This window comes from Caretta caretta, chromosome 10 (assembly GCF_965140235.1).
Source record: "Caretta caretta isolate rCarCar2 chromosome 10, rCarCar1.hap1, whole genome shotgun sequence".
NCBI lineage: Eukaryota > Metazoa > Chordata > Testudines > Cheloniidae > Caretta > Caretta caretta.
Window position 1 is genome coordinate 10,506,271 of NC_134215.1, and position 14,992 is coordinate 10,521,262.

A 14,992-nucleotide genomic window follows, 5' to 3' on the forward strand; every position below is an offset into this window, starting at 1 on the left:
CTTAGCTGATTTCCGTAGCTCTGGACTATATTTCAGATGCCTCCCCTTTTCAGGATGCTATTGTATAGCCTGGACTACTGGAAAGTACTGAAGTTTCTCTTGTCTCCCCAGATACATCTGTGTTCATAACAATTTGAGAATGTGAAAGATTCAAGTTCAAGGCCTCCACCAGCCTGCAGGAATCCACTAGGATCTATTATTCAAATGTAATTTTAGGGATTTCACTTGGTCTGAGACCACCATCCTCTAAGGCAGGGGTGGGCAAACTTTTTGGCCCGAGGGCCACATCTGGGAATAGAAATTGTATGGCGGGCCATGAATGCTCACAAAATTGGGGTTGGGGTGCAGGAGGGGATGAGGACTCTGGGTGGGGGTGTGGGCTCTGGGATGGGGCCAGAAATGAGGTGTTCAGGGTGCAGGAGGTGGCTCTGGGCTGGGGGAGTGAGGGTTCCAGAGTGGGGCTGAGGATGAGGAGTTTGGGGTGTAGGAGGGTGCTCTGGGCTAGGACCGAGGGGTTTGGAGGGTGGGAGGGGGATAAGGGCTGGGATAGGAGGTTGGGGTGGGGGAAGGGGTGCAGGCTCCAGATGGGGGTGCAGGCTCTGGGGTGGGGCGGGGGATGAGGAGTTTGGAGTGTAGGCGGGTGCTCTGGGCTGGGATCAGGGGATTGGGATGCGGGGAGGGGCTTGGGCAGCACTTACTTCAAGCAGCTCCCAGAAGCAGTGGCATGTCCCTTCTCTGGCTCCTACGCAGAGGCACAGCCAGGCAGCTCTGCACGCTGCCCTGTCTGCGGGCACTGTCCCTAGAGCTCCCATTGGAGTGCCAGAGGGGGCCATTGGAGCAGAGCCATTGGTCTGTGTAGGAACCGGAGGGGGGCCATGCCGCTACTTCCAGGAGCCATGTGGAGTGGCTCCCAACCCTGCTCTCCAGCTGAAGCGCCAGAGGGGGGGCCGTGCTGCTGCTTCCGGGCACCATGTGGAGCAGACCCTGCACCACGGGTGGAGTGCCGGAGCGGGGCCATGCCGTGGCTTCCAGGAGCCGTGTGGAGCAGCCCCTGACCCTGCACCACGGCTGGACCATGGGAACAGGGCAAGCACCAGGCCCACTCCCCAGCAGGAGCTCGAGGGCCAGCTTAAAATGGCTGGCAGGCCAGATCCAGCCCACAGGCCCTAGTTTGCCCACCCCTGCTCTAATGCCTTACGGACCACCATCCTCTAAGCCTTATGTAGAAATAAGTCATGGTCCTAACAAATAGCCTTCAAGACATATATATTTAAGTCCTGATCCTGCAAAGGCTTATGCAACTACTTATCTTTAATCATTTGAGTAAATCTACTGAGTTAGTAGAACTATACACAGACTTAATGTTAAGCGTGTGCATATTTTTTTTTAGGAGCAAGGATTTAATGTGGTCCTTACCTCATTATCAAGTGGCTCTGAGTTATCCTATTATATCTCAAGGCACAAATATCCAAGAATACAGTAAAAGAGAAACAGGCTTTCACCTAAGTTGCATCCAACAAAGCTCCATAAATGCTTGCTCAGATAGCTACCAAGTAGAAGTAACTTTTGATTAACCCAGAAACATTGACACCCTGGCAATAAAGTGAATGAACCTCTAACTCTTCAAAGATATATACAACACTGAATTCCTAGGTACACCAGAGCAGTGGCTAACCATGTTATGAAGGCATACAGAATGATGCCAGTACAAATCCACAGTAAGCCACACAATCACTTGTTTGGAATGTCTATTGTGAATGTGGGTTCTTACCCTCGTATGCATATAGTTTGAATGCTTAAGGACTGTTTCCCAGAAAATGTATTTTATGAATCAAACTATACATTTTCCCCAAATCCAACATTTCTGAAGCCCTATGACTCAAAAATCACCCATGGTGGTAGTCTATTGTGACTAATTACAGTCCGAAAACGGCTGTATCCTGCCAGATACATATACTTCATTTTAAAGATTAGGTGAACAAGGTGAATGAAATCAGATGCTTTTTCTGCAATCTATACAATCTGCCGCTATTTCCCCCCCCCCCCAATTAAAATCAGTTGTTTACATCTCTTTCCTGCACCGATACCAATGGAAAAGAGCTTTAATCCATGCCAGGTGGAGCGATATGCCATTCTTCAGTGAAGCTAGTAATTAGTCCCCTGAAATTTTCACTCATTATTTTGAGCCTTCTTCAGCTAGTTTTCTATAACAGATACCTTTATTATGTATTCACTCACTATATGTACTTTAAAATGTGCAATGGATGTTAAAGCTATTAGAAATTTATTCAAACCACAACAGTCAAAAGAAAAACCAACAAAATCCAGAGCACATATTGGCAACTATAACAGTGTAATGTGAAATCCGTGTATTAAAATTGCACAGAATCCAGAAAGAAGATTTCTGTTCATCACTGGGAACTGAAAAGTAATAACCCCACCAATCTTCATCTATATAACAACAAATGGGGAATAGGATACCTAACATATTGTACTGCTGCTGACAGTAAAAGAGCTACAGATACAAGCAAATGAGGTCATGGAGGGCATATGCAAAAATCCCCAATATTTTGTGTATATGAAAAGGCAACTGTGGCACAAAAAGAAGAGGCAGAAAAAAAATGTAAAGAAAGTTGTCTATGAAAAACAAAGGGAGAATTTGTTTACAAAAATGTATGAGACAAAGCTATGTCAACAGTATCGTATCACAATTCAGCATTGATCAGGAACACTGCTGAAAAAAGAAAGGAGAGACACGTTGCCAAGCTTACCTCAAGTAGGAAATCGGTAGCTGCCAACTAAGGCTAAACCATATACACATCAGATGAAAATAACTCTCAATCAATACATTTCAAGATTAAAAAAAAATGGAGACCGTGAAGCTGTGCACTAATTAAAATCAATGATACAAACCATACTCACTGCTGACATTGCTTATGGTCCTTTTGGAATCTATAGCAAATGAGTATTAATACATAAAAGGAGAGGACTGAAACAAGGGCACGGACATTCAGGAACTCAGAGTCCCCTCTGCCCTGTGTAAACAAGTGATTATGAAGTGAAAGAACATGAAAGCAATGTAGATAAAACAAACAGTGAAAACTCAAAGTACAGTATAGTATAGAGTGATCCTGGAAGAGAGACAATTCTCACTTGAAGAGAAGGTACTCCGTTCATAGAACGCAAGCAGTTTCGGTTTTTTGGGGGTTTTTTGTGCAGTTATCCATCTTACTCAAGTACACACGTCTATGATTTGTGATGAGATTCACTCAGTGGTAGATTAAAATGCCTTCAGATAAAAATTATTGGAGCTATCTCACCGTGTGTAAGAATTAAGAGGACCCTGTGGAGTTCTGAGGTATTATTCACATGACTTCTGCAGAACTCTCTCAGATGTTTGCTGAACTTCTTACATATTTTGTAAGGTGAATTACTGTGTGGTGCCTTTCAGACCAACCACCAGACTGGAATACTGCAAGGCTACACCTGAAGGCCACTAAGAAACTTCAGCTGGTGAAGGAGGCTGACCACCTAATTAGCAGTGCCTCCAGCAGGCATCACATTGCACCTGCACATTGTTCCAGAGTGTTCTAAGGGGCTCCATACTAAATAGGCTAGGAATCACCCATCAAGAATCTTTTCAAGAGTTGCTTCCATGACAATGGCTATGAGTAGCACTTCAAAGCACTCTGCCTGGTTGATGTTAAAATAATCAATTCTGGAACCTTTAAGTCTGAAGATCCATACCCTCCAGCCTAAAAGTGAGTCTTAAGAATGATCCCAACCCCAGGTTCTCCATGTAGCAAAACAAGGTGCTATTCACGAGATGATCTGAAATAATCACAATTTACCTTTAGATTTACAGTAGCTAACTTTCAGATGGTACAAAAACAGTGCTTTTTGCTTTGCCATGGGAAATCCATTTTTGGGGCCTGCATTTCCACTTCTCAGGGTAGTAGACACAAGAGAGTCTCGCTAAGGTGACTGATCCCCCAAAACGGGAAAGAGGAGCAAAATAACTGCCCTTTGTACACCTCAGCCCTCAGTCAAATTCTAAAGTGGCATTAGCTATGTCCCTGGATAACACTGCAAACAAAGTGCCATAAAGTGGCAGCCTGAGGGAATTGTGAGGAGTGACAGTTCAGAATGGCCAGCTTTGCAACCTATGAAGATAGGTATCCTTCTAGGCACTAGCCTCAATTGCCAACTTAGAGGAAGGGCATTAAAATAGCAGAAGAGGGAAAGCTGGAGTTAACATATGAAACTGTATGTGCATTAAGGATGGGAGTCTTGAAGGCAGAGTGCATCGTTACCTCCACTTCCAGCATCTTTGGTAAGCCATTAAAATAATTATTAACATTACCATGGTGTCTAGAGCCTACATCTGAGATTGGGGCCCCATTGTGTTCAGAGTCATATGAACACTTAGCAAGAGAGAATCCCTTTTCCAATACATAGACAAAACAGACAGAGGCTGAGAGAAAAAGTATTACTATCCCCATTTTACAGATGGGGAACTGAGGCATAGAAAGGTTAGGTGACTTGCTTGAGATCATACAGCAATTCACTAGCAGAGCTGGGGATGGAGTCCAGGTTTGCTGATTACTTTAATCACCAGACCATGCCTGTTTTTCTTCATAACCTTTCTGATGTGATGTTTATCTAGATTAAAACTCAGGAGTTCTTGTTCCCAGTCCTGTGCGGAAACCATACTTCTCTCTGGATATGCAAATAGCACTAAGATTTTGTCACTAGCTCTGGTAAAAGCTAAGCCTGAAATGAAGATTGAATAGTTAAGAAACACAAGAGGTTGCAATGTATTGACTCCACTTACTGTTCTCAGACAACTCTACTATATAGTAGAGAACAGGGCTGTTTCCATCAAAGGGACGCACCCAGGAAAGCATCACACTGTGGCTGTATGAAGAATTCAGGATGGCCAGAAGATTCTGAGGGGAATGAGGCAGCTCACTATTTTAAAAGAAAAGAAAAAATGAAGGGATAAATCCCACAGAAAATCAATCTACACTTCATTTGTCCTGATGCTTGTAGAAGGTTAGACATTCATATAACATCAGACTTGTTCATAAGAACAGCCATACTGGCTCAGACCAAAGGTCCATCTAGCCCAGTATGCTGTCTTCTGACAGTGCCCAATTGCCAGGTGCCCCAGAGGGAATGAACAGAACAGGTAATCACCAAGTGTTCCATTCCCTGTCTCCCATTCCCAGCTTCTGGCAAAAAGAGGTTAGGGACACCATCCCTGCCCACCCTGACTAATAGCCATTGATGGACCTATCCTCCATGAATTTATCTAGTTCTTTTTTGAACTCTATTATAGTCTTGGCCTTCACAACATCCTCTAGCAAAGAGTTCCACAGGTTGACTGTGCGTTGTGTGAAAAAACACCTGCTGCCTATTAATTTAATTTGGCGACCCCTAGATCTTGTTTTATGAGAAGGAGTAAATAACACTTCCGTATTTACTTTCTGCACACTGGTCATGATTTTATAGACCTCTATCATATCCCCCCTACGTTGTCTCTAATCCAAGCTGAAAAGTCCCAGTCTTATTAATCTTTCTTCGTATGGAAGCTGTTCCATACACCTAATCATTTTTGTTGCCCTTTTCTGAACCTTTTCCAAGTCCAATATATCTTTTTTGAGATGGGGTGACCACATCTGCACACTGTATTCAAGATGTGGGCGTATCATGAATTTATATAGAGGCAATATGATATTTTCTGTCTTATTATCTATCCCTTTCTTAATGATTCCCAACAATCTGTTCGCTTTTTTGACTGCTGCTGCACATTGAGTGGATGTTTTCAGAGAACTATCTACAATGACTCCAAGATCTCTTTCTCGAGTTTTAACAGCTAATTTAGACCCCATCATTTTATACATATAGTTGGGATTATGTTTTTCAATGTGTGTTACTTTGCATTTATCAACATTGAATTTCATCTGCCACTTTGTTGCCCAGTCACCCAGTTTTGAGAGATCCTTTTGCAGCTCTTCGCAGTCTGCCTGGGACTTAACTATCTTGAGTAGTTTTGTATCATCTGCAAATTTTGCCACCTCACTGTTTACCCTTTTTTTCCAGATCATTTATGAATATGTTGAATAGGACTGGTCCTAGTACAGACCCCTGGAGGACACCACTATTTACCCCTCTCCATTCTGAAAACTGCCCATTTATTCCTACCCTTTGTTTCCTATCATTTAACCAGTTAGCAATCCATGAGAGAACCTTCCCTCTTATCCCATGACAGCTTACGTTGCTTAAGAGCCTTTGGTGAGGGACCTTGTCAAAGAATTTCTGAAAATCTAAATACACTATATCCATTGGAGTCCCCTAGTCCACATGCTTGTTGACCCCCTCAAAGAATTCTAGTAGATTGGAGAGGCATGAGTTCCCTTAAAAAAAAAGTTTACTTTTCCTCAACAAATTATGTTCATCTATGTATCTGACAATTTCAATCTTTACTATAATGTCAACCAGTTTGCCAGGTACTGAAGTCAGGCTTACTGGCCTGTAATTGCTGGGATCACCTCTGGAGCCCTTTTTAAAAATTGGCATCACATCAGCTATCCTCCAGTCATTTGGCACAGAAGCTGATTTAAATGATAGATTACAGACTACAGTTAATAGTTCTGCAATTTCACATTTGAGTTCCTTCAGAACTCTTGGGTGAATACCATCTGGTCCTGGTGACTTATTACTGCAATTGGTTCTAAAACCTCCTCTAATGACAGCTTAATCTGGGACAGTTCCTGAGATTTGTCACCTAAAAAGAATGGCTCAGATTTGGAAATCTCACTCACATCCTCAGCTGTGAAGATAGGGTGACCAGACAGCAAGTGTGAAAAATCGGGAGAGGGTTGGTGGGTAATAGGAGCCTATATAAGAAAAAGACCCAAAAATCAGGGCTGTCCCTATAAAATTGGGAGATCTGGTCACCCTATGTGAAGACTGATGCAAAGAATTCATTTAGTTTCTCCCCAATGGTCTTATCGTCCTTGAGTGCTCCTTTAGCATCTCGATCGTCCAATGGTTGTTCAGCAGGCTTCCTGCTTCTGATGTACTTAATTTTTTTTTTTATTACTTTTTGAGTTTCTGGCTATCTGTTCCTCAAATCCTTTTTTGGCCTTCCTAATTATATTTTACACTTCATTTGCCAGAGTTTATGTGCCCTTCTATTTTCCTCACTAGGATTTAACTTCCACTTTTTAGAGGATGCCTTTTTGCCTCTCATTGCTTCTTTTACTTTGTTGTTTAACCACGGTGGAACTTTTTTGATTCTCTCACTGTGTTTTTTTTATTTTGGGGTATACATTTAAGTTGAGCCTCTATTATAGTGTCTTTTAAAAGTTTCCATGCGGCTTGCCGGGATTTCACTTTTGGCACTGTACCTTTTAATTTCTGTTTAACTAACCTCCTCATTTTTGTGTAGTTCCCCTTTCTGAAATGAAATGCTACAATGTTGGGCTGCTGTGGTGTTTCCCCTACCACAGGGATGTTAAATGTAGTTATCGTATGGTCACTGTTACCAAGTGGTCCAGCTATATTCACCTCTTGGACCAGATTCCAGGACTAGATCAAGAGTTGCCTCTCCTCTTGTGGGTTCCAGAACTAGCTTCTCCAAGAAGCAGTCATTTAAGGTGTCAAGAAAGTTTCTCTGCATCCTGTCCTGAGGTGACATGTACCCAGTCAATACTTAATTTTAAGTGCCAACAGTCTGGTTCCATGTTGGTTTAGGTGGAGCCCATCCTTCCCGTATGGGTTCTCCCTTTCCCAAAAGTTTCCCCAGCTCCTAATGAATCTAAACCCCACCTCCCTACACCATCATCTCATCCACTCATTGAGACCGTGCAGTTCGATAGTTGTATATGTACCAGTAGCCACTGGAAAAAAAAAAAATAAAATAGATCTCTGAATTATCCAGTTTTGTCCTGTTTCTAAAATGTAATTTATGCCGAGATTCCTATGGTTGACAGTGCAACAGCCAATGGAACTGTGACTTGCTTTGGAAAAAGCCAAATTCAAACTTTTTTTTTTAAATTGAGACAACCTGGTTAATACTTCTTTCTTTTTTAAAAAACCCAAGGATATCCTAGCAATGCATAGAAGTAAAACATATACAAAGTAAAACACACGAGAGACATTATTTAACATGGAATTTTTCATACTCATTGACACTATCCAAACAGAGTTAGTAATCAAAATTAGCATATGTATTTTTAGGCTACAAAAAACAGCTTGATTACGGGTGGATGAAGGCTTTTAACTGTCATTGGTAGAATCTTTCCCTCATATAAAATTGATTTTGGAAGCATCTAAGCAGAAAATATAGAGAAAATGCCTGCAGAAACTCCATGAAAATGCTAAATGAACATTAAAAAAAACCCTACAACCTCAATTAAAAAGTGCAATTCCTAAAAATACACGTGACACGAAAAATACTTCATTTGGATTCATTGGCTGAAAGTGATGGAGGCTGTACAATGAGGTGCGGAAACCAAATTCTGCTGCATTCATTGAATGCTGATCTACAACGCATACAAAACAGGGATAGTCATTATATTTTATAAACCTGAGTTCTATTTCTTGCCATCTCAGTCCCTGAGGGCCAAGCTCTCCCAGTCAAGGAAAGCAGAAGAAGAGGGAGTGCTGGTTGTCACCCATTTGATCTACCTCTCCTCCAACTGTCAGAGCTGACTGTAAATTCTTCCTCAACATCCATTATTGCTGACCTATGCCAGTCAGAGCAAAAAGCCATAATTGTACTTGACATTCTTGAATTAGCAAATGCACTCATTTATTTTCTTAATTCATTAAACTGCTGGATATTTACTGCTCTCTAAAAAGCACAACAAACTCCTTCGCCTGCACATATAAACCTACAAACTATTCCAATGCAGACCGTATCTTTAAATCAGAGCAGTGCAAACCATGCTCTGAATTTCAGATTTCTTGTGGGAGGAAGAAGGTGGGTTATTTATTTTTGAATTAAACATTAAACCACATTAAGGGTCCTGTGGTGTATTCATCCTAATCCCAGATCAACCTGTGCACCTTGGTTCGGAAAACACATTTGCGATTAAGCTGGCAAAGGAACCTGCTGAAGGGAGGAGAGTGAAATGGCTGGTTGCGTAGCTGCTCACCAATGTCACAGCCCTCCTTCATCTATCACAAGACCCTGTGGAGAATGGGGCCAAGATGTGCTGCAGCCACAGACTCTTCCAGAAGAAGACACTAGCACAGGGCATTGCATAGGAGCAGTGGCTATGGGTGGGGGGGAGTGGTAAGGGGGGTGGGGGGGGTTGCAACAATCTCCACCCAAATAAGTGTTTTATTAAGCACTTCATAAACAATTATTTGAATGTATTAAGGATGTTGTCAGTATTTATACTGATTGGTTAATCCTGTTTTCTTGTAAATGTAGAGAGTTGCATTTAAGTTCATCTGGGGATATAAGAAGCTATTCGATTGGGGAAGAGTTTGCAGGATAGCATTTTTCTTTGGGGGGCGGGTAAGTAGTGAACGATTTTACAGAGGAAAATGGACATATCCTTTTTCACTCTCAGTTCTGTGGTGAAACTTGTCCAGGGACCTAAAATGGCTTTCTGACAGATAAAACGGAGAGTGTCAAGCTTGTCTAGAAACCCAGGAGATTTGTCTGGGGTAGTGATATGTGAGTTAACGTTCTTTTTAAGCATAAACTGAATTTAAACATGTTTGTTCTTAGGATTTGGTTTGAGTTGATTGTCCTGCGTATTAGCATTATCATTTAGTGTGAATCTGACAGAATAATCAGTTAGCAGCGTGAAGGAAATGGGAGGTACGCTCTGTTCACAGAGAGCCCTAACACCATGAACTGTAACTTTCATGCAATACACCTAGCACCACTAATGTAATTTCCTTTAATCTTAAGGGTCTACCTTGTCTAGCAACAGATGGTGTGCACAGAGTTAAGCCCCCTGAGGCAGATACAGAGTGTGTGTAAGAAACACACCTGACGAGAAATGAACATTTAAAATTAAAAAGAAATTGGAGTGGGGAAGTGTATTGCTCTCTCTGAAATGCCCCAAAGTGGAGATTAACAAATATTAATTCCCCACTTTATAAAACACTTACACTTTGTGCATAAGAGATGGTGGCAAAGGAAGAGAAAAGCGTGCAAGGAAATGATAAATGAATCCCCATCAACATCATGAATATTCATTCCCCCAAAGAGAATGCTGCTTTTTTTCTTCTCTAAGAAATTGTTTTCCCTTGTTGCTTAAACATACTGAAAGTCACGTGCTTGCATGATAATTTAAACTGTGTTTTAGATTGAGAGGAACTTCCACCTAGGACTGTTCTGCCTCGAACAAACCAAGGAAGTGAACGAGACTTGGGACAATGATGTATGGGGCATGGAACATTCCTAGGACAGCTGTCATTAGTCTAATTCAAGAAATGATTTTTTTTCTCACTCTCCCAAGTTACAAATAGGAAAATATGAAGTTCTCACATAAGAAATATCATGAGCTCAGACCATGCACCTCTCACGCTAAGGACTCAGGTGTGGTCATTTTTCTCCATAACTTCCACAAGAAGACTTGCTATGGTGATATAGTTTTGCATCTGCCTCATACCGTCATGTCTGAGGTTGAGACAGCCACTGAGGTCATGTGATGGGACTCTGACAAAGCAATTAAAATAGGGGTTATGCAAACAAGAATGAATGTGCAGTCATGGTGATAGGGCTAGAGAATAATGTCAGAGAGTTGCAGATGATACATGTTAGAAACAAATACTGTAATATTGAGTCAGCTCATAACTGCCAGAGGTTAAATTCTGGAGCAGGTAGCTCAGCTGATGGCCCAACAACTTCCTAGGAAGTCAAGGTAGGAAATCTAACAAATCACACTGCCTTGATGGCATCGTCATAAATGTTTCTAACATTAAATGAAGAGCCTGTCTTCTGTTCAGAGCTTTCCCATTTGTTTCACCAAACTCCTAACACAGGAATGATTACTGTACTGCATACAGAGAACAGACGCTCAGGTGAGTGTGCCTTCTTGAAAGCCTATATCATGGCTGTATTGAGAAATTACAAGTTTGGCCAGAGTCAAATCAGACAGATTTATTTCTGATTTCATTCCTGGAGCCAACACTGGATTTACCTCCATGGAGGTCAAATCCACAGATGCCTGAGGGAGAGTTTTTGTATCTTACTCTGTCTTCTTGGTCTAAAAAAGCACATACTTTTAAAAATTAACCATCATTATTGCTAGTTTACATTTGATGGTGAATAGTTAAAAATAGTTTTGTATTTGTTTTTTTTCCAATTTGGATTTGTCAGTAATTTTTATATCCTGGGTAACAGCCCAATAGAGAGCTCGAAAACAACTAAAACCTTCTCCTTAGAGAGGAGGAGGCTTTCTGCCTGACTTCCTTCCTGTTCCCATGAAACTGTGAAATACACAGTGTGGTGGAGCAGAGAAATCCCACACCAGCAGAGAAGGATAAAGGGAGCCTAAAGGCCCAGCTAGTCCCACCCTGCTACAGCTGCTATACATGCAGACAATGCCATCCCTGAAGGGGGAAGAAAAGGAAAGAGCCTGGCTCAATTCAGGGCTGACGGGCAAAGAAGCAGGATGCAGCTCTGCAGGCTTTACTACAAGCCTGGATTGAGGCTTATAGGCTCCAGTGTGGTGGATATCCGTAGTATGGTGGCCACCTGCTGTACAAGCTGCTGCTGTAGTTGCCACGGATGCTGGTTGTGGCCATTTGTTGAAAGAGTTGCTGTTGTTGTGCCTTCTGCTTGGCTGTTCATCTTAGCAAATGATCCACATCCACTGTAGCAAGGTAGGGACACGTTTGTTTGAAGTGTGGGTCTTTGGGGGCTTTTTGTGTGTTTGGTTTTTAGGCTTGATCAGCTCCCTTACGCAGGGTCTAGGTCAATGCACACCTTCTCCACCAATTCTCTAATGGCTTCCCTGGATCAACGCTTCCCGGTTGACTCTTCTGGCTTCCTGCCACAGCTGCAGGTAGCTCAGTGCTGGGGAGGAAGTCTCTATTCCCTATGTTCGCTGGGTATTTCTATGACCTTCAGCCCTCTGTGATCTTTGTGGCCCCACAATGTCCTTCCAGTAAATAGAGTCCAATCACTATTGGGCATTCCCCAGTTTCCTCAACAGTCTTTTCCAGTCAGGGATGCAGCACTTCTCTCTCATTGGTTGCCGTGGCTGCAGAGACAGGGAATTGCATCCCGTGTCTTCGTCAGTCAGCCCTGAGCTGAGAGTTTTCTCCGTCTCTTCCCCCTCCAGGCCTGGCATTGGCTGCAGGAATAGCAGCTGTAGCAGGGTGGGGCTAGCTGGGCCTATTGGCTCCCTTTAACCCATTCTCTGTTGGTGTGGGGTTTTCTGCTCCATCCCACAGAGACTGAAGGTAGAAAAGGCAAGGGACTGCCAAGATATTAGACGACTGTGGGATATGGAATCCATAGCAAATGGCTTTTTAATTAGGTGTCATTTTGATTTTTGTTACTGCACATTGCTAAGATCTACCATTATTTATCTGGTACCAAAATTCCCCGACAAGTGACTGACAATGAAAATACTTAGGAGTACTTTGAAGTCCATAGGATGATATCTGCTGTAAGTGGTTAGAGCTCCAGTTCCTTGATTTCCAGTTTTGGGGAAGAACAATGGAAGTGGAAAACTCTGGAAAAAGGACTAAAGCTAGCAAGATGAATGGCTGCCAAATATAAATTGTCTATTTTGTATTATGCGTATTTCCCCCCCCCCCCGCTCCTAAATTTTAAACAAGTAATTTCCTTTGTAGTGGGGGGCAGGGGGGGAGAATAAAAAGCTTTTGGTCTTTGGGGAGATTTTATTTTCCCAACAGTGTAGGGTATTACCATGATTCTCAGTCACATTCATTCATTCATTCATTCATTCAACAAAAAATATTCCTCAAATGAATGGTGGGGGAGGAGGGTATGGTGCAGCAGGTAATGTCAGGTATAGATATTGTTACATATTTTAAATGTATCAAGAACCCTTAGCATACTTTTGAGTTGGAATCAGCAAACCTTATTGTCTGGAGAGATCCAGCCTGATCTTCCCTGAGTTTATTGAGCTATGGGAAAATGGAAAGTTTCCTCTGTGTATATCTTCTTATTGGGCAGGACTATAAAGATAAGATGAATGAAGCTGGCATGCTCTATTACTCGCAATTACTTTCAGGATCAAACATTATGAGTTTTGGATGCAACAGAAACAGAAGTTCAATCTGCACATGTTTCTCTATTTGCAATTGAGAAAATTTTGCAAGCATAAAATAAATCAAAAATTAAAACCTCATATTGTAAGCGATATGCATCAGGGAAGACACTCTGTACTGTTTGCACCTGTCAAGGTTCCTTTCCCACTCTGAACGCTAGGGTACAGATGTGGGGACCTGCATGAAAAACCTCCTAAGCTTATCTTTACCAGCTTAGGTCAAAACTTCCCCAAGGTACAAAATATTCCACTCTTTGTCCTTGGATTGGCCGCTACCACCACCAAACAAATACTGGTTACTGGGGAAGAGCTGTTTGGAAACGTCTTTCCCCCCAAAATACTTCCCAAAACCTTGCACCCCACTTCCTGGACAAGGTTTGGTAAAGAGCCTCACCAATTTGCCTAGGTAACTACAGACCCAGACCCTTGGATCTTAAGAACAATGAACAACCCTCCCAACACTTGCACCCCCCCTTTCCTGGGAAATGTTGGATAAAAAGCCTCACCAATTTGAATAGGTGACCACAGACCCAAACCCTTGGATCTGAGAACAATGAAAAAGCATTCAGTTTTCTTACAAGAAGACTTTTAATAGAAATAGAAGTAAATAGAAGTAAAGAAATCACCTCTGTAAAATCAGGATGGTAGATACCTTACAGGGTAATTAGATTTAAAACATAGAGAATCCCTCTAGGCAAAAACTTAAGTTACAAAAAAGATACACAGACAGAAATAGTTATTCTATTCAGCACAATTCTTTTCTCAGCCATTTAAAGAAATCATAATCTAACACATACCTAGCTAGATTACTTACTAAAAGTTCTAAGACTCCATTCCTGGTCTATCCCTGGCAGAAACAGCATATAGACAGACACACAGACCCTTTGTTTCTCTCCCTCCTCCCAGCTTTTGAAAGTATCCTGTCTCCTCATTGGTCATTTTGGTCAGGTGCCAGTGAGGTTACCTTTAGCTTCTTAACCCTTTACAGGTGAGAGGATTTTTTTTTCTCTGGCCAGGAGGGATTTTAAAGGGGTTTACCCTTCCCTTTATATTTATGACAGCACCCATTAATGGTATCTATTATTTGTATCATAGTAGGGGACCCATTATGTTAGGCATCACATATACACATAGCTCCTGTTTAAAAGAGCTTATATTCTAAATAGACAAGACAGACAAAGGGTTGAAGAAGGAAGCTTTGTTGTTCCTTGTGACGATTCAGGGAATCTGCCTATGTGCAGCTTATGAATTCTGGTTGATACTGGGGATTTTCTGTATATCTGTACCAGACTGCAAAATCCACTCTGAATGTAGAACTTGGTTGTCTTGTCTGCTATCTTTTGTCTCCATATTGAGCTAAAATGCAAAAGTTGCAAAAGGAGAAATTCATGCACCTGGCACAAGGCTAATAACAGAAGGACATTTAACTTTGACAATCATCCATTCAAATGGCACACCGTTGGACAAATTGTTGGCTGCTACCCTAACCCATGGCACACCAGTTTTCTGGTCTGAATTCCAGGAAAGAGGTTACTAAGCAACAGATCACCTGATGATGTGATAAGGCTGAGCAGAGGGTCATCTGACAAAGGGGATGGGAGGTTATAAAAGGCAGGATCTCTCACTAGCCATTTTGGAAGTGAGGAGAAGGAAACAGTCTGACAGGAGAGAGACACACTTCATGATTAGGAGGAGAAGTAGTGCAGACAGTGGGG

General features: G+C 42.0%; 1 protein-coding gene across 3 annotated transcripts in view; it reads right to left on the reverse strand.

The window, feature by feature from the left end:
* The window catches only part of SDK1 (sidekick cell adhesion molecule 1), a 647,669-nt gene that overhangs the window by 165,885 nt on the left and 466,792 nt on the right, over positions 1–14,992 (reverse strand). For all 3 annotated transcript variants that reach the window (XM_075117600.1, XM_048867100.2, XM_075117601.1), the window contains exon 14: positions 4,835–4,971. In XM_075117600.1, coding sequence (XP_074973701.1) covers positions 4,835–4,971 — 137 coding nt within the window. The remainder of the gene's footprint in view (positions 1–4,834; positions 4,972–14,992) is intronic.